This window comes from Gopherus flavomarginatus, chromosome 1 (genome assembly GCF_025201925.1).
Source record: "Gopherus flavomarginatus isolate rGopFla2 chromosome 1, rGopFla2.mat.asm, whole genome shotgun sequence".
Classification (NCBI taxonomy): domain Eukaryota; kingdom Metazoa; phylum Chordata; order Testudines; family Testudinidae; genus Gopherus; species Gopherus flavomarginatus.
Window position 1 is genome coordinate 212493606 of NC_066617.1, and position 23760 is coordinate 212517365.

A 23760-nucleotide genomic window follows, 5' to 3' on the forward strand; every position below is an offset into this window, starting at 1 on the left:
ATCACAAGCATAAACACTCACTGGCACCATTTGAGGTTACACTGTCAACTTTGGCTCCTCTGGGGCTATTCAGAGTGGTGTCTTCATCCTTACTTGATACATGGTCAGTACAGCTGATTCAGACCCTATTGGCACTGCCAGCTTTCCAACTATCCTACTTGAAGACTTACCTGTCTCAGTCCTGTTGATTCCTCAAGCATTCCTGTCTGCAAGGGAATTTCTGTGCCTCCTCTTACCGGTTACCGGACTTTTCATGGTTATACCTGGCTCCAGTTGGGGCAACTCAGTGTCTTTGGCACAGTTGATACTATCAGCACCTTCAGCACAATCAGCACTGCTGGCATGCTCAGCAATGCCAGCACCTGTGACATAGTCTGGGCAGACAGCACTTCTCTCCACATTATTATGCCAGCACCATTGGTACTGCCAGCACCAATCACCTTGATGGTACTCCGGCCACCTTTTCCCTTGGTTTCTTTGGATCTTCTGGTGTCTTCCATACCCTGACCACTGCAGACTCCAAGAGTGACTGCCCCTCCCTTTTCTGAAGAAACCTGTGTTTCTTCTTCAGACTTTGAAAGGGAGGAACTTGTATCGCTTTGAATGTCTTTTAGATCACCATATAGACCTCTTACCAGAGTTATGGGTCCTAAGAATCAGGACTGGTTTTCCACCCTGAGCTACTCAGACATTGCAGTATCCCTCCTAGTTTTACTAATCTTGGGCTGAAGAGGGTTTCAGGAAGAACAACAGAAGATGAAGTTTGGTTCGGGTGGAAAGCTGACAGTCCCTTTGGAATAAACTTGAGGTGTGGCCTAAGGGAAACTTTGGCTTTATGAAAGATCATGAAAGGAGGATCAGCCAGAAGAGCTTGAAGTTCTGAAACTCTTCTTGCAGAAGTGGTTAGCCAGAAATGCCATGTTCATAGACAGTAGAGGTAGTGAAGTTGTTGCCATAGGTTTGTAGGAGGATCCCATTAGTCTGGAGAGGACTAAATTGAGATCCCATACAGGTAGGGGATTAGGCACAGGTTGGTAAACATTCAGCAGACCTTCTAGATATCTGGAAACCAAAAGGGTGAGAGAAAATCTGTTGCTGGTTGTAGTGAGATATGGAAGCTAGGTGGACTCTCCCAGAACTAACTGAAAGCCACATGATTTCAGGTGCAACAGATAGTCCAGTACACGTCTAAATTCTGTTCGATGGGCAATAACTGTTGTGACTGCACCCAAGTCATAAACCTAAACTTTGCTGCATACATGGATCTTTGCTGCATCTCTACTGGATTTTTATGTTGTTTAACAAGATGGCTTGACTATCCTGGGAGCACGATCTCTCATGAGTGTTCAACCAGGGATCATCCATGAAGTGGGGAGACTGGAGGTTGGGATGTAGAGACTTGCCCTGGTTCTGAGAGTGGTGTGAAGCAGAGAACATAACCCTCCTTTACAGTGCTGAGCACCTACTTGTCTGATGTTATGTCTTTCCAAGCACAGTGAAAGAGAGAGAGGCGTCTTCTGAAGGAAGAAGATCTGATCAGTGTGCTGTCCTTGATCAAGCAGTCAAAATGAACCCTTGGAAGTTGAAGATGTCTGGTGAGAAGGGCCAGCTGTAGACAAAGTCGAATGGCAAAATCAAGCTGGTCTAGACCTTCTCTTCATGTAATCCTGTAATGTTCATGAATCTTATAGTATGGGTGATGTTGAAATTGTTTCCTCTGTTCCTGGGGCATAAACTCTTAACGTAGGGAGCGTTACATGGGAGCCTTTCAGGCTATGCATAGCACCATCTGTTTTTTGGGGGAAATAGCTTAGACCCTATGAAGGGCAAGTCCTTGATTGTATTTTGCAGTTCCTTTGGAATGCCAGAAGTCTACAGATAGGAAAAGCACTCATGGAGATGGAGGTGGTCATAGAACGCAAGATCCCATAAGCGTCATCAAGTGGTGATGATCAGGGCGTGAGATGTCCTTTTGAAACCAGAGCCAGGAACTGTTCTTGTGGCAACTTGTCATGACATTTTGGAAAAAATAATAAAAGTATATTTAGAGAAGATTGCTTAATAGTTGGCCATTCTCATTTATAGAGTAGTGGTAGAATAAGCCTTCCGGCCATATAAATCCAGTCTCTTGAGCTGCTTGTCTTTGGGAATGGCTTTAAAATGGGACTGTCAAGAGCAGCCATGATCACCGAGGAATTGGGAACTGGTTGGGTGAAAAAGTAATTGAAGTCTGGCTGAGGGACTTGACAACATTTGTCCACCCATTCGACTATAATTGGTATAGAGGTGAGGCTCTACCCGATGGTTTTTGCCAGCTCCAACAAGGCTTCATTAATAGGAAAGGTAATTCTTTCTGAGGCAGGGGTTTGTAAAATATCAAGGAGGCTGTATGTATTTTCTTGCACAAGCTCAGTGTGCACTCCTAAGGAAATGGCCACTCTTCTCGTCAGGTTCTCTCTCTGCCCCCAGAGGCTTCCAGTGTTAATGGATTTAACCTCTCAATACCTCTGTTAAGAAGGGAAGTAAAATTATCCTCATTATACAATTGGGGAATTGTGGCACAGAGATTAAGTGTCTCGTGCATAGTCACACAGGAAGTCTGGCAGAACCAGGAAGTGAACCCGGGTCTCTAAATCCCAGTCCAGTGTGTTAACTACAAGAGCATCCTTCTGGTGCTTTTTAAAAAAAAGGTATTTAATTATTACTGAAAATATATGGATTTTTTGAGGGTGAGGGAGCAGCGCTTAGAGTTGAATTGTAGGAGAAGGGATTGTTGGAGTAAGGGGAGTGGATTAAGTGAGAGGACAGCTGAGCGAGGGAAAGTTGGAAGGGTGAGGGGAAAGAAAGCATCGGGGGTGTAAGAAGGATAATCGTCATGGAGAATCAGGTTGGGTAGCTAAGGGGCTGCAGTGGTAGGAAAGGGGCAGAATGAAGGAGAAACAGCAAACAGTGGCAGTAGAGGTAAATGAGGGGAAAGAAGTCCATGGGCCAAGTATCAGGGTTGATAGAATAGTAATAGAAGACTGAGAAGGCTCCTGCTGACTGATCCTATTTTTCATTTGGAGAGGATATAGGAGAGTGATCCAGAGGGTCTTTCTGGGTGTAGTAGTGCTGAGGTGGCTGCAGGGCCTTGACTTATCCCCTACGCTTTCAGCTGCAGATGGTTGCATTAGTGAAGAGGCTTGGGTTTTCTATTGTCCATTCCCTGTGAGATCTCTCTAGCTTCTGCTGTATCCCATGTAGTGTAGATAGGTGGTGCTGTTCTGTGTGGTTCTCTCTGGGTATGGTGGGGTCATGGAAGCTTGTGAGTTACCCACTGTGCTCTCTGTTGTGGCTAGTGCTGACTGCTTTGGCGACAAAGTATTGTATAGACTCACATGCCGAGAGAACGCTCCAAGGTAGAGAAAAATGAAGAAGAGTTTTTCTGAAGCAAAAATAATGAGTTTACAAATGTAAAAGAATTAGCTTGCAAACACATTTTCTGCTGTTTTCATTTTATGTTTACCAGTAATCAAACCCCCCTAAGAGTAAAGGATCTCCAGAAATGATTTTCAGAGACTTGAAAAAAGTTTCTGTGAAATTGGCAACACTATAGGGATGTGAATATGTACAAACTATAAATAAGGCTGCTGTGAAGGAATTACAGTTGTAAACTACATTTAATGCTGGGAGATGAACTGCTTAAATTTGAACTTACAATACTAAAGGTTACTAAAGTAACTTACAATACTAAAAAAACCTTTGGGCTTGTTTTACTCAGTGGGGAAATGCGCTCTATGGAGGTGTGACTTCTAAAGCTCACTAACATGTTGCCCATTAAATAGTCCATATAGACCCTGCTGGTGCTCTTTAACGTAGTGCTGTTTGAAACAGAACTGCATTAAAGCACATTAGGGAACCTTTAGTGCACACCAGCAGTGTCTACGTGGACCAATTAATACACAACACATTAGCGCTTTGTAGAAATCTTGCTCCTTTAGAGTGTTACCTCACGGTGTATACAAGCCCTTAGAAGTATTAGAAGAAAGCTATCCAAGCAGAGAAACAAATACATTAATTCATGTTTTGCCAGGCCAATTTGAAACTGACTTTGGAGAAACTGGAACCAAAGCTAAAAAATACCAGGACAATCAAAATACACAAAACTAAGTAAGGCTATGGGGGAACGGAGTGAAGGAGAGATCAGTAACCTTGAAAACACATTAAAAACTCCACCTACATCTTTCCAGGGTCAGAGTGTTACTGCAGAACAGTAACAAGAAATCCTCCATGTGCAGAGGAGACAAGTTAGGGTGATTCCAATATCCATTTCATAATTCCCCAGCTAACTGAACCCTGGCTAGCTGACGCTCTCTGTTATGAAAATCATTTATGTCCCATGGAGTTAAAACTGTAGTTTCAAGTGTAGCCTAAGCCCCACCATCTAGAGCACAGTTAAGCAGCTGGCTGGCTTCCCCAAGGTCAGCCAGCTGAAAAGGAGAGCAGAGCTGCCTGCTGGCTGGCTTCCCCAAGACCAGCTGGCTGAAGAGGAAAGTGCAATCAGGCAAGCGAGGTTTCAGTTAGCTCCTCCAATTTAACTGACTCTGATTATCTAAAGTTTTATGATGTTTCCTGGAACATTTAGATAATCAGGATTCTATCATGTTTATTCAGGGCCAGATCATGCTCTTGCTGCATGCTCACATAGATGAGTGGATATAAGGAGCCCTCTTACTCCTCCATGCTTGCTTTTTCTATTGTGGGGTGAGCAGAGGCTCCTGGAGTGTTCTGTGAATGTGGTCTTTGAGTGAATAGAGCAGGGGTAGGTGACCTATGGCATGTGTTCTGAAGTTGGCACTGCAAGCTGATTTTCAATGGCACTCACACTGCCCGGGTCCTGGCCACTGGTCCGGGGGGCTCTGCATTTTAATTTAATTTTAAATGAAGCTTCTTAAACATTTTAAAAATCTTATTTACTTTACATACAACAATAGTTTAGTTATATATTATAGACTTATAGAAAGAGCCCTTTTAAAAACGTTAAAATGTATTCCTGGCACGTGAAACCTTAAATTAGAGTGAATAAATGAAGACTTGGCACACCACTTCTGAAAGGTTGCCGACCCCTGGAGTAGAGTGAAGGCTTCACTCATTTCCCTCTGCCTCCCTTTACTCAATGCATGGGCCAACACAGCTGAGACAGTGTGTACGGAAGGTAAGATATACCAGGAAGAGTGCTGATGCTGTTTACTTTCCCTGTGGAGTTAGGAGGAAGTAGAGACTCAATTTTGACATAATTTGTTCCGTGCTCTGCTCAGCAAGATTACAATTTAACTTTAAGCCTTCCTTGCATCCCTTTTTGATATTAAAGATATCTTGTAAGATGTCATTGGACTTGTCCAAATCAAAAATAAAAGCACACTTTAAAGAGACACAGGCAAGGGTGCTCTATAAATATATTAATAACTTCCTGACACCCAGACTCCAACGAGGATTGTGGAGAATCAGTCCACCAGTCATGCCAGAAAAGATAACATGTTCTGGCTCCTGGAGTAAGCATATAGTGAAAATAAATGCCAGCACCACAGGCTGGTACAGAAGAGAAGCTGTATTTCAGATAGCAAAATGAGTATAATGAAGAAGAGGGTTAGCTCTACTGAACAGAAGGAGATTAAAAAAAAATCAATAATACCGTAGAATAGTCTGTTGGATGCTGCACTGTATGAAGTAACATCTACTTAACGAGGTGAAAGAGGTGTTAGAATATTCACTCATTATGAGTGATCTGATTTGGCTAAGCATGCATACACAGGTCCTCTTATAATGGAGTCTTATGGCAATTTTTTTTTATGTGGAAATGGTTCCCCCCCCAATTCCGATGAAAGTAGGATAATAAAAGTCTAAACTGTGCTGCACAATGTCTATTAAACCTCAGATTCACCAGTCTAAAGTTTATCATATACAGTACATGTGAAGAAATGAACTTGATCAGGCATAACAATAGCTCATTTTTTTAAAAGGGTGCTTTTGATACCCTCTGCACAAGAGATTTTCCATTGGCAAAGAATTCTTACCTACCTAGCACCAAGATGAAATGTGTATCACAACCAGACACAGTATTCATGAAAAATTAGTTGAAACCGACTCTTGGAGTTTTTGTCTACACTGGGAAGATGCATCATGTTAGAAAACCATCAACTAAAGTATTTTAACTAAAATGATGATTAAACATGATTTTGCCCCTTATATGGGTAAGGAAAGTTGTGTTTAAAAATATGTAGCAGGTCATGGTTAACCCAAGGGGAGAGCTGTCAGGGTAACTCAGTGAGGCAGAGGTGGAGCTGGTTTGGGCAGGTGCAGGTGGTTGCTGGTGTAGGGCCAGCTGGTGAGAGCAGGCTGGAAGCCTGAGGCAGGAGCCGTGCAGGCTGGAAGCCCAAGCAGTCAGTAAGACCACAAGGCAGAGGGAGAGTTCCCAGCCAAGTGGTGATGTTGCACAGACTGGCTGACTGCTCTTTCTGTGGGATAAATAGCTGTCCACGGGGGTCATCTGACCTGGTCTTGGCTTGTGCGTTGGCTATTGCAGCATGCCTGAGGGATGAGTCATTTCAAGCTCTGGCTGAGGGATTACCTCACAAGACCCAGATGTTAACCATGACCAGTTAACACATTTTTAAACACCACCTGTGCCTGTGTACAGTTGGTGCTAAATAGTGTTTTACATCATGTTAATTAGAATGTGTTATGGTTTGTTGTCTCAGTGGAGACATGGTCTAAATGTGCACATAGGTAGTACATTGATACATCATAAACCCGGAGGAGTATCTTTGCAACTCATTGTATGGCTCCATAGAGCAGGCTTTGTCTATCGTGGGTATCCAGACCTGGTGTTGGACTATCTAGATAGTAGCTCATAATTATCTTCCAGTGAGAGGTCAGTGACACAGATATGATATATGTGTGACTTAACTGGGTCTTAAATTGTAGCATGAAAGTGGGGGGCAAACACAGTGGGAAATGTATTTATTTATTTGGTTAACTACTCTGAAAATTAGAAGAAATTGCCATCTTTTCTGAACAGGAGTGAATATTTGACAAATAACTCTGAGAATACAGGGTAAATACTCTGAGAATACAACCCATCTAGAGCCATTCCCCAGGGACATAAGATCTCCAATAAAGAGTTTCCATGGGATAACTAAGAAAAAAGGCAATTCACACACCAAACAGGAACACACAAGAGGAATCGCAGCAAAATTACCACTTCTCAACATTGGAGAAATTTAAAAAAGGGATTCAGGTGGTACCAAGTAGAGTGCAAGATGCACAGTTGAAAGATATTGGGTAGAGACCTCCTACTTGCGTGAAGAGTAGAGGCAAGACCCCATAGATATTGTATATGACACACACTTACACAGTACTCACTTAAGTACTAGAACTGTTTGAATATTGTTACATCTTTATTAGTATTGTACGGTACATCGGGAACTGTTAGTGGTAAAAGAACTATGTAGCTGTAAGTAGTGATTATATCAGTTTACAATTTTTGATTGAATGAGTTGGTGATATTTTTCTAGTCCTAGCCAATAGATGTCCTCACTGCAAAATTATTGCCACAGAGTAGTACCTTTGTTGGTAGGCTCCTCAGGGAGACAAAGATTGAAAGGGCATGAAGGCCCAACTATCTTTTCATTCCCTAGACGTGGTTTCTCAGTAATGGGTTGAGAAACATTGGTGTGGGAAAGATTTCCCTTTTACTGTTGCCCATGCTGGTGTTCCTACATGGATTAATCCTTGGACTAAACTCCTCTGTTGTCTTTTCAGCACTTATTATAAACACTAAATTCACTCCGAAGAGAAAAATAATCATTGTAGGTCCTAATGTATACATGCCTGACTACAGCACATTACGTAAGCAGTAGGCTACAAACTGCTTCTGAAGTACTGTGAGTAATAGGTAATTTTAAGGCATTTTATCACTACAGTGCACAGTGCCCAATTCGGCAACGTACTTAAGTACGTCTAACTTTAAACAGGTATAGTCCCATTGAAGACAATTTACGCCCACCTTAAGGTCCCTTTGTGCTGCTCACAGTGTAACAGTGCATTAGTATAAATGAGACTCGTGTACCATAGGACACCATCTGCTGTTCATTCCACCCTTTCCCTGAGACTCCGGTTTTCCAGGCAGAAATATCAAAAGAAAAAAACAATGCAAGACTTGCAGTGTGATGGATGTAGTTTGTCATTCTCAATGTTGGGAGTGCTTGTTGAGAATGATCAGCCCTAGCGGGACAGGTATCCAGTCAAGAGATGGAAGAAGGGCTACTAATTCATCAGCTCTCTTCCTAAAGTCAAATGCGCAGACGTTTAAAAAATATTATCTGTGAGGGCTTGGAGGTGGCATTGTCTGCTATCAGTTGTGTCTATTTTTTGACTTCCATGATTCAGCATGAAGAGCAATGGTCTCTAGGATGGATGCTTACAGGCAACCCACGGTATAGTAAAAGGCTGAAATATGACAGAGAGGAGGTGGGGTGGGGAGAGGAGGTTAGACTTGTAGAAGCAAAATTAAGGCTGCTGTGGATGGGCCAACTATGATTAGGCAGCTGGTGTGCTGTGACCACTGCTTATTGTTCTATTTTTAATTTGTCTGTTACCTGGTGCTTCCCCTACCTGATGGTTGTTTGTGCTTGTTATTGTTCATTTCATAGTTAGATTGTAAGATCACTGAGGCAGGGACCATTTCTTTATGATGTATTTGTACAGTGCCTAACACAATGGGGTCCTGCTTCCTGATTAAGGCACCTGTGTACTACATAATATAAATAATAATGGGTAATTGGGCAATCAGCTGATTATGGCTGGCTCTGTGTAACAAGAAATAGGGCAACAAGCAGTTTGAAGGCTAATAGGATTTAATAATGTTCAGAACCTCTAGAAAGAGATTCCAACAGTTATACAACACCAGGAGGACTGGGGTTACTAAGTCAATGAATGTCCTTGTCTCCTTATCGTGTGACTGCAGCACAGGACGTGGACTCAGGAGTTCTGAGTTCTTGTCACAGACTATCTGTGGGAAAACTGAGCCCCTGGAAAGGTTAAATTACTTTGTTTCAATTGATGGATATTAATTCTGTCTACTTCATGGGTGGGATTGTGTTTACAAATACTAGTGAATTAACCCGAAGTCTTTTGAGATGTTCAAAGTGCTATGATTGTGAATAATAGTAAAATGTAAGATATATGCTGGTTCCCCAGTGTCTGGCAGATAAAACAATAGTGATTTCCTTTCTTAAGTGTGGATATTAGTAGTCACATTGTTCCCAGGGAGCTGGTCCTTTGCTTCAGGGATTATAAAGAATAAAATTAAAGCAAGTCCTAAATTTGTCTAGGTTCAAAGTGAAGTGTTTTTTTTTCCTGATAGGGTTTTGGCCCCTGTCAGATTGGTGAGCCCTGAGCCACTTCTCCAAGTCAGTGGTCTGCATTTCCCCACTGGAAGCCAATCAGTCCAATATTTCCCCTGCTTTCAACTTACTTCTTGGTGACCTTAAGATGAAGGCCCCTGCCTCCATGCTTGGAAGTTAAGGAAGTTTCTCCTGGGCAGGACAGTTGTCTTCTCTTATCACAGTGATGGATTACTGTTCTCCCCCTGTAGAGTGTTGTACAGGGACACCTCATCTCTGAAATCCTTTGTTTCCCAGACCGTGTCTTCCAGATGTCCACCTCCATAGAGTTTTAGCCATTTGGTTTTTGTGTGACTTTTCAACTTTCTCTTTAGAAAATAACTGGGGATAAAAGGCAGTAGGGGCTGCCATAGCTTCTCAATAGAATTGGCAAAGACTGCCCTCTCCTTTGGTTGGTCATCCAGTTTAGAATGCTGCTAAGAGAATACCTGCCAATCATGTTATAAGATCTAAGGGCCCCACGCTAAAAGCTGTTCTAATAACATACTTATAAATTTTGGTCTCAGAAGATAATGATTTTCTTTACTTGCATCACAATGGTATGTTTGACCTCAGTATTTGAGAGTGATTTGTGAATTTCTGAAGGTGATGAATGCAAAGTATTATTATTAGAAGAAGAAAAAAGATCGCTCTTTACATATAGTTATGTGCACAGTCTTTGCTGAACAAAGGAATAGTTGTCTCACTTTCGCTGAGTTTTTTATTTTAAGTGGGTTCTTCCATTTTTTAAAAATAAAACCAGCCTACTAGATTAATGTGAAATTTGATCCTTGGAGCAGAAGATACTTACCTTATCATTTTGATACAGGAACAATTGTCCGACGTCATCGGATTCCACTTCCACCTCCTAACGAAGATCAGTTTTATACTGTAGATTATTTCAACATCAATACAGAAGTAATCTTTTATGCCCGAAGATATAAGATTGTAGATTGTGATCAATTCACAAAAAATTTTTTGAGGAAGCTGGGAGTCAGATTAAATCCTCCAGCATATCATCCAGAAGATCCATACACCAGAGACCGGCAAAAGGTAAAGCAAATAGTGATGGTGAAAATCTAATTTTACAAACAAAAAAAGCCTCTGTGAAATCATATGCAAAGTATATTACATAAGAACATTACTCCTGTAGTAAATTAAAAATGTGTCCAAGTAACTATTTTAATATATGTTAATTAATTTTGGAATTAATACAAAAAGAATAAAGCAGAAAAGAAAATACCCATTTGGGTTACTTTGACTCACTAGCAAAAGCAATAGCTTGTAATATAGTCCCAGACAGGTCAATTTTCCTGTTGATGTGCACATCTACTTTGAAGCAGAGGGGAAACATTTGGGGAATAGCTAGCATGAGAGATTCTTCCAATAAAAGCAATATTGGTTGTGTGTATCTGCTTGATAAAACAGTTCTTATCTGTTACTGAAAATTGTAAGAACACAGGAGTGAAATTGTCTTCAATGTTTGTGTGCATGTAACTGCACAATATTACATTTAATATCTGTATGTATAAAATAAGTTACTTCCAGCCCTACATGTGGTGAATCAGATTTATTGAGACAAAGTATAAAGAACGAGATTGTCTCTAATAAATCTGATTCACCACATGTAGGGCAGGAAGTAGCTCTTTTAATATAGATATTAACTGTAATACTGTGCTAGCTGTTCCCCAGATGCCTCCCCTCTGCTGCAAAGTAGCCAGAATTCCTCATGGTTGTTTCCCACATAAGAGCTCAAATGGGGAGAATCCAGTAGATGATTGGGGATCTTTTCAAATAGCAAACAACAGGGGAGGGATCAGATAATCCGAGTCATGGGGGCCCTCTGCAATAAACTTTAACATCCTTTTCAGGGTCTGGTTGAATTGTTCAACCAGACCATCCATTGGCGGATGATAGACAGACATATATAGAGTCTTTTGTTTTAGTAGATCACACTTCAGTAGCCAAGATGTAAAGGTGGTGCCTTGATCAGTAAGAGTCTCCTTTGGTACTCCTTACTCTGGCAAAGATTTTTAGCAGTTCTGCTGTAATAATCTTTTTGCATTGGGGACATGCAGTGGGATTGCCTCAGGATAGTGGGTGGCGTAATCAACTATAACTAAAACATGTTTGCACCCAGCTGCACTTTTTTCTAAAGGCCCTATGAGTTCCATCCTGAGGCTTTCAAATGGAATGCTTGCTATGGGGAGTCAGACCAGAGGGGCTTTTGTCACTCCTTTAGGTCCTACTTGCTGGCATTTGGAGCAGGAGCCTATAACTTCTTAAAAGCAGCAAAGAATCCTGTGGCACCTTATAGACTAACAGACGTTTTGGAGCATGAGCTTTCGTGGGTGAATATCCACTTCATCAGATGCATGTCATGTCACGAAAGCTCATGCTCCAAAACGTCTGTTAGTCTATAAGGTGCCACAGAATTCTTTGCTGCTTTTACAGATCCAGACTAACACGGCTACTCCTCTGATACTATAACTTCTTAGTGAATTCTGAGCCAAAAAAAGTGATCCAGAATCCTGACAGGGTCTTCTCATGATTGCGGTAACCCGCAGAGCGGGTATTGTGAGTCAGTCGCATAACCTTGCACCTATGAGGCCAGGGAGTTGCAACTGAACTTCACCTGTCAGTTGGTCTTTCTCAAATTGGTACAGTTGCTCTGCCTGGAGCACAAACCAGGGATACTATTTTGCTTGTTGAGGGTCTATCACCTCCCTGTTCACCACTGGCAATTGGTCATAAATAGGGCCCTACCAAATTCACAAGCCATTTTGGTCAATTTCACGGCTATAGGATTTAAAAAATCCTAAATTTCATGATTTCAGATATTTAAATCTGAAATTTAATGGTGTTATACCTAAGGCTACGTTTTAGTGATGGGTATTTTTAGTGAAAGTCACGGACAGGTCACGGGCAGAAAACAAAAATTCCCCGTCTGTGACCTGTCCATGACCTTTACTAAAAATACTAGTGAATAAAACTTGGCAGAGGGGACTGCCTGGGGGCCCCACGGCTGCTGGGGGAGGGCAGCCTGGCTACTTGGGTGGGAGAAAGGCAGCATGTGGCCAAGGACCCCCGCTAGTGCTGGGGGGGGGAGGTTTGATGGGGCCAGCAGGCTCCCTACCTGGCTCCACACCTCCCCCTGCCAGCAGCAGCAGAGTGGGAGGTGGCAGGAGCTTGGGGCACGGGACGGGGTGAGGTGGGCTCTGGGCGGCTCTTACTTGGGGGGGCTCCCCGCAAGCAGCGATATCCCCCTCCCTCAGCTGCTGGGCGGAGGCTTGGACAGGCAGCTCTATGTGCTGCCTCCGCCTGCAGGCACCATCCCCGCAGCTCCCACTGCTGCTGGAGGTGGGTGCCTGAGCTGCCCCTGAGCCAGGCGCACCGGCCGCTGCAGAAGTCATAGAGGTCATGGAAAGTCGCGGAATCCATGACCTCTGTGACAAACTCGCAGTCTTAGTTATAACTGTAGAGATCCTGACCCAAAAGTAAGTTTTGGGAGGGTCACAAGGTTATTGTAGGGGACTCGCAGTATTCCCACCCTTACTTCTGCGCTGCTGCTGGTGGTAGTGCTGCCCTCAGAGCTAGGTGACTGGAGAGCAACAGCTGTTGGCTGGGAGCCCAGCTCTGAAGGTAGCGCTGCCGCCAGCAGCAGTGCAGAAGTAAGGATGGCATGGTATGGTATTGTCATCTTTACTTTTGTGCTGCTGCCTTCAGTGCTGAGCACCTGGACAGCAGCCACCGCTCTCTGGCCACACAGCTCTGAAGGCAGCGCAGAAGTAAGGGTGGCAATACTGCAACCCCTCCCCCCAATAACCTTGTGACTCCCCCCCCCAGTGTCCTCCTTTTGGGTTGGGACCCCTAGTTTGAGAAATGCTGGTCTTCCCTGTGAAATCTGTATAGTATAGGGTAAAAGTACACAAAAGACCAGATTTCATCGGGGAGATCAGATTTCATGGTCCGTGATGTGTTTTTCACGGCAGTGAATTTGGTAGGGCCCTAGTCAGAAACCTTCCCTCTGATTCTTGATGAGGTCAAGTCCCTCTAGTTAGAATGTCCCCTTCCAGTTAGGGGGACCAAGATCACTTTGTTGTTTGGTGGCCCTTCTCACTGGGATGGATCCCCCCTCTGCAGGGTCCTGCTCCTCACCCATACCTGCCAACTTTGCAGAGTTTGAGATCCCATCTCCCAAGGCACCCACAATCAATTCCTCTGGGGCAGGTTTAGATTCCCTCGGTACCTCAGAGAAATGCTCTCAATCCCAGCCCCAGATAATGGGGCAGGCTAGTGTTGAGGCTAGCCCCACACAAGGGACTTCGTGTTTTCCCCTATAGTCAACTGCACGTGTACATTAGGACAGGGTTTAATTTCTCTGTGAATATACTGTAGAAAGATAGTCTCCCTGGGTGCTCAGGATTTGGGACCAAATCATCCTGGACCAGGGTCTGCCCACACTGGGAATCCATCAGACCCATCATCTCTGTACTGTTTATCCGAATAGACACCATTACTTTAGCTGGTGTTTGCTTATCGGCACAGCTATTTGCCTTCCGCAGCTGTCCACAACCACACTCCATGTAGTGGCACTTGTGATACCGATGACTTGGGTGCCCACATGAAAAGCAAACTCCCACAGCTGGCTGAGTGGGAACTGGCCCTAAGCCTAATGTTTGAGGTAGCCTTTCCTTATGTGGCTTTTCTGCTACTGTCCTATGGCTTTCCTGCAGAGGAGTCCATGTGGCTCCCACTGACCTTTGTTGAGGCTGGGGCCTGAGATGCTGGGGTTTCCCAACAAGGACAGCCTGGGGCCCCTTAGAGGCTGGTGCTTCTGAGACCATACTGCCTGATTGCCAATACCCTTGGTGAGTCGAGGGGCTCCTTTGGCATCAGGCAGGTTCTAGTGTGATGCTGCCAGAGCCACTTCAGCAGCTAGAACATCTTCCATCAGCCAGACAACATCGGCTAGGGACTCTGGCTGGTGTTTGAGTACCTTGTGTCTACCTCAAGCTGGAAGCATGTGAGCAAACTGCTCCACCCATGATGAGCTCAGCCAACTGAACTCCTGTCCAAATCTCTGACTTTAAATACCTTCAGCATAAGTCTCAATTTCTGGGCAACCATGCAGGGTCAGGCTCTCTGGGGGAATTTCTCCCCATGGAACCTCTGTCAGAAGGTCTTCTCCATGACTTCAGGATAGTCGAGTACAACTGCTTTCACTTGCATGCAGTCGTGGGCACACACTGTGTCCAGCCCCCGGTATGTAGCCTCTGCTGGTTCTGTCAGGTCAGGTGCCAACAGGGTGGCTCACTGGTCAGGTGGTTACTGGGCTGCTGTTGCTACTCACTCAGACATTACCAGGAAAGCCTCTGGGTCTATCCTCAGGTCTCATTTTAGTGAGTTTCACTGACAGGTGAGGTCTATGGGCCCTGGAGGGGAAACCCCTGGGAGAGCCTGGGCTGCATCAGGCCCTTAACTGTTGGACCAGCCTTTGCTGCTTTTCTTGCTGTTGTGCATAGGCGTCAGGCCAATGTTACTTTTGAGCTGCCACTGGCTTCAGGACTTGCAGCTACTGCTGATCTGTCATGCACTTGAGAAGATGCTTGAGATCCATGTTGTCTGACCTACCAACTCAGACCTGTAGAGGTGTAGGGTGTTTGACTATCTGGGTCAATCAGTCTTCACCCTCTCCCAGGGTGGGAAGGAGTCTTGCATTCTTCACCAGTTGTGAAAGGGTTGACTTGCTGATGGTGCCTCCTTGTGGTGAGGCATGGCATAGTAGCTCTCTCCCTGCTGGGTATCTCCTGGAGATGGTTGCTCCTCTGTGATGATCTGCTCCTTCCTCCAGCCAGGTCACTTCACGGTCTCTTCACTTCTGGGGTTGTCCATGAGCAAAAAATGAAGGGAATTAATGCAAATAAATGGAATTAATAAGAGACAGAGGGGATTGTCTCCGTCTCAGAGTATGTCAGAGTCTGGCCTTCACTTCCCTCAGGGAAGGCTTCAGGCAGTGGTTGTCGAGGAAACTCCTGCCTTCAGTCAGCCCTTTCCTCAGGGACTGAGTGTTAACAGTCTGTCCTCTTTGCGGGTATGCCCACTAGTGAGCTGCTGTTAAGCTCCTTCTTCAGCCTGTGCATGCTTTGCAAGTATAGTGGGCAGAGCTGCCTGGGCCCAGAGCATGTCTTTAACCCTTTGTTGTCCAGTGTGGGGTTGTATACCCAATCACAACATCCTACTTATGATATTGCATAGGCTGAATGAATACTAATAAACCTATTAGTCCTCATCCTCAAAGGAAACCTGCACAACACTTTCAAAAGGCAAGCCTGGGAGCTTACATTCAGAACTCTGGTAGACACTAAGAAACATGGACTGCATAGAAACATTGGATTTATGGCTTATTACAACAACCTGTAACCCATTAACAACCCACCCCCTCAACTTCCTCTTCCCCCTCTCACTTCACCTTTAATAGTCCCTTGAAATATGTGCTAACTACTTGTTCTAAACAATCTGTTCTACTTTATATTTAACTGTGACACTAGAGTACATTTCCCAGACCTGGAGAAGAGTTCTGTGTAAGCTTTAAAGCTTGTGTCTCTCACCAATAGAAGTTGGTCCAATAAAAGATATTACCTCACTCACTTTGTCTCCCTAAGATTTTTAAAGGTAGATTTAATTGGGCTCACGGGGGGTTACCAATACTTTGGAGGATAGAGCTAAAATTCAGAGGCATGTTGATAAATTGGAGAACAGGGCTATAGATGAAAAAATGAAATTCAACAAAGACAAATGTAAGGTGCTACATTTAGGGAAGAAAAATCAAATGCACGAATACAGAATGGGGGATAACTGGCTTGGCAGCAGCACTGCTGAGAAGGATCTGGGACTTGTGGTGCATTACAACCTCAAAATGAGTCAGCAGTGCAATACTGTTTCAAAAAAAGCAAATGCAATTATAGGTTGCATTAACAGAGGCATAGCATGCAAGTCATGGGAGGTGATAGTACCACTCTACTCTGCAGTGGTTAGGTCTCAGCTGGAGTACTGTGTCCAGTTTTGGTCACCAGTGTATATAAAGGATGTAGAGAAACTGTAAAGGATCCAGATGCTAGCAACAAAGATGATCAAAGTGTTGGAACACAAGCCGTATGAGCAAAGGCTAAAAGAACTGGATATGTTTAGTTTGGAAAAGAGGAGATTCAGAAGGGGACATGATAGTAGTCTTCAAGTACTGAAATGTTGCCAAAAAAAAAAAAATGGAGAAGAATTGTTCTGTCTTGCCACAGAGGGCAGGACAAGAGGCAGTGGGTTCAAACTACAGTAGAGCAGATTTAGATTAAATCTCAGGAAAAACTTCCTAACAGTAAGAACAATAGGGCTATGGAACAGACGCCTAGGGAGGTTGTGGAAGCTCCTTCACTGGAGGCTTTCAAAGGGAGTCTGGATAGGGATAGCCATCTGTCTTGGATGGTTTAGACACAACAAATCCTGCATCTTGGCAGGGGGTTAGACTAGATGACCCTGGCGGTCCCTTCTAACTTTGTGATTCTATGGTCCAAGCACATGTGTGACTCTAGACTCATTGTTTGGGCACTTTTCGATGTCCTTATTAATCCCTACCCCCTCTACTTAATAAAACTATGTTACATGAAACAAATTCTTGCATCCCCAAGGTCCCAGTCGCACCCTTGCCTGGCATCCACTCTGTCTCACAAGCTTCCAGTTTCGTGTGCACATGCACACATCCCACCAAGTCTCCCTCCCTGTCAGTTCCTAAACACTGTGTAGATTTTTGTTTTCTGCAGGGTTTGGGATCCGGCTCCCCACAAATCTGGGAAGAGCAGTGGGAGTAGCAACAAGAGATTTTTCCCTGGTCACTTTCTTGAGGGCCATGTCTCCTTTTCTTCCTCATCAGCATGGAGGAGAGGAGGCATTGTGCTTTTTTTCTGACCTGCCCCTAGTGGGAGTTGTGGTCAGGGGTCCAGCCAGCACCCCTGGAAGCAGCAGTTAGTACAGACCCCACATGTCTGTCTCTCCCTTCCTGTTGTTGAGGCTCCTCTGTGACAGTGACCAGCAGTGACAATGGGATTTAACACCCCATAAAGATGCATGTGGCAGCCTGCATATCTTGGAAGCTGTGTCAGGCTGTCTGCAGTCTCAGGCAGACACCTGTGCATTAGTTATCTGTTGATGTTTTCAAGCTTTTCACCATAACTACAAGGGCTAAACTTCCTTTATTTTGTCAAATGAAAACTGAAATTTTGAACTCATCACATGACTCCAGGTATTGGGCCTATCCCTTTGTCTTAATCTGACCCTGTAGAATACACTTGTGTGAAAACCCAAGATGTATTTTCCTAATGTTGATGAGCTCTTAGTTGGTAATGGGTGTCTTTGCTCGATAGCTCTCGGCTTTTATTGCTAAAGGTCAATCCTGTTTTTTTTAAGACCATGCAAAATAAACTCACTCAAATGGGGAGAGAGAGAAGAACACCAAAGACAAGAAAATGAAGCTTCTTTCTTTTGGTATTTGCAGTTCAGCTACTGGAAAATCATATACACAGCTGTAGTGCAAATTCCAGTTGGTTCTGTGGCTCTTATTTCTCTGTGACTAGTCAGTGGAAGACAAATCTTTTATTTTACTATGATTGGGCTGCTCAGGACCACTTTGAACAAGGTGAAGCCTCTCTTAGTTAGCTAAAACCGGCTCTAAATAAGCAGGTGGCAAAAAGAGAAATATATGAGAGAAGCAGGAGGAATAAGGTGGGGGTGGAAAATGCTACACAAACAAGGTGCAGTAGGAACATTAGATTCACCGCTCTGCAGTTGCTCTGGCCTGGTCTACACTACGCATTTATACCGATTTTAGAAGCGTTAAACTGATTTAACGCTGCACCTGTCCACACAACGAGGCCCTTCATATCGATATAAAGGGCTCTTTAAACCGGTTTCTGTACTCCTCCCTGACAAGAGGAGTAGCACTGAAATCGGTATTACTATATCGGATTAGGGTTAGTGTGGCCGCAAATCAATGGTATTGGCCCCGGGCGGTATCCCACAGTGCACCACTGTGACCGCTCTGGAAAGCAATCTGAACTCCAATGCACTGGCCAGGTAGACAGGAAAAGCCCTGCAAACTTTTGAATTTCCTTTCCTGTTTGCCCAGTGTGGAGCTCTGATCAGCATGGGTGGCGATGCAGTCCCAAATCCAAAAAGAGCTCCAGCATGGATCGTACGGGAGATACTGGATCTGATTGCTGTATAGGGAGACAAATCTGTTCTATCAGAGCTCCGTTACAGAAGATGAAATGCCAAAGCATTTGAAAAAAATCTCCAGGCTATGATACAGAGTCCACAGCACAGTGCTGTGTGACAAGTGTAACGGAAAGCCAAAGAATCAAATGGACGCTCATGGAGGAAGGGAAGGGGGACTGAGGACTCCAGCTATCCCACAGTCCCCTCAGTCTCTAAAAAGCATTTGCATTCTTGGCTGAGCTCCCAATGCCTGTAGGGTCAAACACATTGTCTGAGGTGGTTCAGGGTATATCTCGTCAATTTACTCCCCGCCCCCCCGTGAAAGAAAAGGGAAAAAAATCGTTTCTTGACTTTTTTCAGTGTCACCCTATGTCTACTGCATGCTGCTGGTAGACACGGTGCTGGGGCAATGAACAGCAGCATCCTCTCCCCTCTCTTCCTCGGTGGCAGACGGTACAGTGCAGTAGGACTGGTAGCCGTCCTCGTCATCATCCCATGAGTGCTCCTGGCTGGCCTCAGGTGAGGTCGGCCGGGGGCGCCTGGGTAAAAATAGGAATGACTCCTGGTTATTCCCGGCAGATGGTACAGAATGGCTGGTAACCGTCCTCATCATAGCAACTGGGGGCTGAACTCCATCAGCCCCTCCTTTTTATGTCTAAAGAAAAGATTCTATACTGCCTGGACTATCATAGCAGCGGGATGCTGCGCAACTCTCCCCTCCACCATTTAATGTCCTTCCTGGACTATCATAGCAGCTGGAGGCTGCCTCCGCCTCATTTTATCTCACTAAAAAGTCAGTATTTCTTATTCCTGCATTCTTAATTACTTCATCACACAAATGTGGGGACCCTGCAACGGTAGCCCAGAAAGGTTGGGGGACCAGGGAAGCAACGGGTGGGGTTCTTGCAGGGACAACCCCTAGAATGGCATGCAGCTCATTGTTTCTGTGGGATCTGACACAGACATGGAAAAAGTAATGTTGCCTAGTTCCCTCGTCTTGTTTAGTCTGATCACAGCACCTTGGAGGTCTAGGGAAAAGAATGCCAAATTGTGTGGTGGTAAATGCCTGCATTCCAATGTTGAGGGATGGTGGTGGCTATGATGGAAATGCTGGTGCTGGTTGGTTGTGACATGGATGTGCATTGCTTAGGATCACGTTCTAGAAAGTTTTCAAGTTCCCCTTAAGGAGAAGAAAATATCCAAAAGTTGTCCCATCTAAATACTGTATAGGTTTATATGTGGACACATCCTTTGACCATCAAAAATTTGTCTCGATTCATCAAGTTTAGTCTGTTTCTAAAACAATTATGTAAGCTCCCCAGAAGCCTTGAAAACTCCTAATCAACAGTTTTTTCATTTCAAACACCTTGGTTTACATCATCTCTTTGACTGAATCCTATGCTTTTTTTCAGCAACAATTTAACATAGTTTTTGCTGGTTAAAATGACAGTTCTGCCACCTTTCATCCTCTTTGGACAATGCAAGTTCTCAATTAAGGAAAGGATCTGTATTCAGGACAGCATTAAGCATGTGTTTAAAGTTAAACATGTATAAAGGCTGTCCTAAATTGGGGCCTAAAACGTTAACCCAGGGTAAGATTCAATGCAACACTTCTCCATCCTTGAACTTCCTATGACTGGAAACTGCTGCTTTTCAGATCTTGTACTAAACGGGATATATTTTCATTTTGAAGCATATGTGTAATTCCTATTTATATAAATGAATGCATGCCAAGAAGAGAATATACACTGTTCAATAAGTGTAAACCACATAGATCACTTTGTAGCTCAAGGTTCCATATAACCAAATCATTATCTGTTAAATCCTGTAAAAAAAATTTTTAGTTTAACCTTTCTTCCACAATAGTTAATTACTGATATAAAATATCTTCAAAACAATCAAAGAGCGTGATGTTTGTCATGAAATGTAGCCCTATAGGTACCAAACATAATTTGTTGAAACTTGTGTGGTACAGGTTATTAATATCTTATCATTAAAAACTTGACAATTTTCTGATCAAAAGGACTGTTTATAGCAGGAGAAGCAAGGATTTAAAAGTCTAAAAATAATTGATCTTTTCAAAAATATACCGAGAGTATCCTCTTTTTTCAAATACTATGTTGTGTTTGATTTAGTATAGCTAAATTACATAATTTGAAACCCTTAAACTAGTCTGAGAACATGTCTTTACCATGTGTTTTTTTCCTGCACTTGAAAACATGTAATTTTTAAAAAGCTGTCTTTCATTTCTCCTTGATTTTTAGATTGCAGATAGTATGAAGCCCTTGCGCCCTTATGAGCGCTGTGACACTCTGAGACAGTTTCTGGAGTACGATGGACATGTTTTACGTTTTTACTGTATATGGGATGATACAGAATCCACTTTTGGGGACCCACGAGAACTTATTCTGCATTATTTTTTGGCTGACGATACTATTGAAATAAAAGAAGTGATACCAGTAAACTCAGGCCGGGATGCTGTTCCACTTTTCCTCAGTAGGAAGAAGCTACCAAAGGTAAAGAATAAAAAATACAGCGTATTTTAAGTTCTTTTGCCAACTAACAGCTTAAATGCATTATTTTGAAGTTCTTGTATTAGCAGTAAAATGATAATTACAGTATATTATCAAAATGACTGAGAATAACCACAATTATGGGATTTTTTTTGTTGCCTACGTATTTAATCACACAATAGGTACAAAAATTATAAAAAAATAATAGGCTTGGGCATGCTGTACTTAATCAAGAAGGGAGAAAATTCAGATGGGCGAACTAATAGGTTTGTATTCTACAATTTCCTTCTATTTATAATTCTATACCAATGGAGAAGTTTAAGTTTAATAGTTTATTACTGCAGCACTCCAGTGTAAATCAGTGTAAGTCCATTGAAATCAGTGGAGTTACACCATCATAAAACTGATGTGCATTCAGAATTAGGCCATGATTTTTTCCTAACTCCTTAAAAAAAGTCCAGTTTCAAGATTCAGCAATGTAAATTGTTGCTAGCAGCTACAGTATCATTGCTTTCACTTGAATTCTTAGAGTAGTGCCTAATCTAAAGCCAGCTGAAGTCAATGGGAGTCATTCTACTGACTTCAATGGATATTAGATCAGGCCCTTAGAGAGGGTCTACTAATTAGTTTAGTCCTCCATAACTTACTTACCATTTTAGAGTTTGAATACAGTGTTTTTGTGTTATTCCATTTTTATACTGGTGTTGGACTTGCACCATTATAGGTCTGGAGTAATGCAGTGATGAATTATTTCCCCCTTCTTTGCTTCTAATATTTGTTATAATATTTAATTCTGTAAGCCACAGGTGTTTACAGGCCAAGTTTAAAAAACAAACAGATCCCTGCCTTGAAGAGCCAACAGTCTGGGGCCCTGATCTTGCAATAAGCTCTGACTTAGCAGACCCTGTACCCATGCACTGTTCATTGAAGGATTGGGATTCAAGAGTCTACTTCTCCCTGAAGTCTATGGAAGTTAGAGAAATGGAGGCAAGGGATTACCTAAAATGGGGATGGTATACAGGAGGGACTGGAGTTACATTAAAGATAATGAGATCTGTTTTAGTTATATGCACATCTAGTTGATTATTTTTGGTTATAACTAGGATAAATTACTAGTATAAGTTAAAAACTTACTATAGGAACATTCATCACAATAGAATAGGCTGATTAGCTCTTTTCTATATTTGTGCAGCACCCAACACAATGGGGCCCCAATCCCATTTGCAGCTTTTACATGCCACAATAATATAATAACTACCAGCAATAATAATAAGATACACAATACTTTAGTTGTGCTAACCTTTGCTTTCCAATTGCTTCAGAGAAAGACTGTGCCCTTGGGTGCACAATAGGACTCTGAATGTTTAGTTTGAACAGCAGAGTGGCTTTGGAGGTCAGTAACATAAGCACACCTCAGTATGGTCACTAAAAATGTTCACACAAAACTAGTCATATAAAAATTGTCTCATACAACCACTGGTTTTGTTTGGTAACTGAAGTCTCTGTCTTTTGCTTTATTAGATGCAGTTCTTAAGCATCTGTTCTCTTTCCTTGCAGTATGCTCCAGCGGGGCTGTATCAGCCTGGTGCAATCACAGATCGTACAGTGCTCAATGTGTTTGGAGGCTTAGTAGGAAACAAAGGCCGTTACATTCTCGACAATCGTAAGGTCAGATATTTTGAATACCTCAGGCCATCTAATGTAATTACAGTTGTTTTATCATTTCTAACATCTTGCGAATCTTAAACAAAGAAGGTTATTTGTAAGAACGGTAGTGTCACTGTAGAACTGCTTAAATGAGCACTGTTGAAATTTAATATGCAGTGTTTGTGAAAATATTTAGAAAAAGCTTTAGCTTGGAGTAGGAGTAAAAACATCTAAAATGTGAACTATGGAGGTTTTTTGGTTAACGATCAAATATTTATGTAAAATTTCAACTTTTTTTTAGGACGTTCCATAGAGGTGCTTCTTAAATCTTTTTTTTCTTTTATTAGACAGGAACTGTGCATCAGGAATTTTACAAAGACTCTGACCTGACAATAGGAACAATGATCAATGTTTGGGGAAGGAGGGTAAAACTCTGTGACTGTGATGAATTTACTAAAGAATATTATATGGCAAAGTATGGAATCAGTAAGTAGTTATATTTATCCTCTTCTGTGCCTCCTTTTAAACTTCGAATTTTTAAAAGGTTAGTCTCTATTAATAGAAACCTTTTTATTTTTTTGAATTAGAAACTTGGAGCTATATAATCTGCTGTAAATAGCTAACAGCAAAATAGTAGTTTTGCAGGGGTCCCAGTGGAGTTGTTATAGAGTCAAGGCCAGAAAGGACCACCCATCTGATCTCCTGCACGTCACAGACCACTAAACACCACCCAACCACATCCAGACCAAGCCCAACAAGCAGAAATTGACCAAAGTGTTACAGTGTTCAGGAAACTGAACTATTGTGTGCCAAAGTCAGTGAACAGGACTGAGGTGCACCGATGCAATGGCAGGGAATTGATTTAGTAAGATATACCCAGATGTTCCTAGCAAGTGACGTGTGATCCATGCTGC

The 23760-nt window shown here is 42.9% G+C and overlaps 1 protein-coding gene across 1 annotated transcript in view; it reads left to right on the plus strand.

Moving 5' to 3' along the window:
• The window catches only part of EFHC2 (EF-hand domain containing 2), an 87630-nt gene that overhangs the window by 22270 nt on the left and 41600 nt on the right, over positions 1-23760 (plus strand). The window contains exons 4-7 of the mRNA XM_050936535.1: positions 10252-10475; positions 20951-21202; positions 22757-22867; positions 23194-23332. Of these exons, the coding sequence (XP_050792492.1) occupies positions 10252-10475; positions 20951-21202; positions 22757-22867; positions 23194-23332 (726 nt within the window). The remainder of the gene's footprint in view (positions 1-10251; positions 10476-20950; positions 21203-22756; positions 22868-23193; positions 23333-23760) is intronic.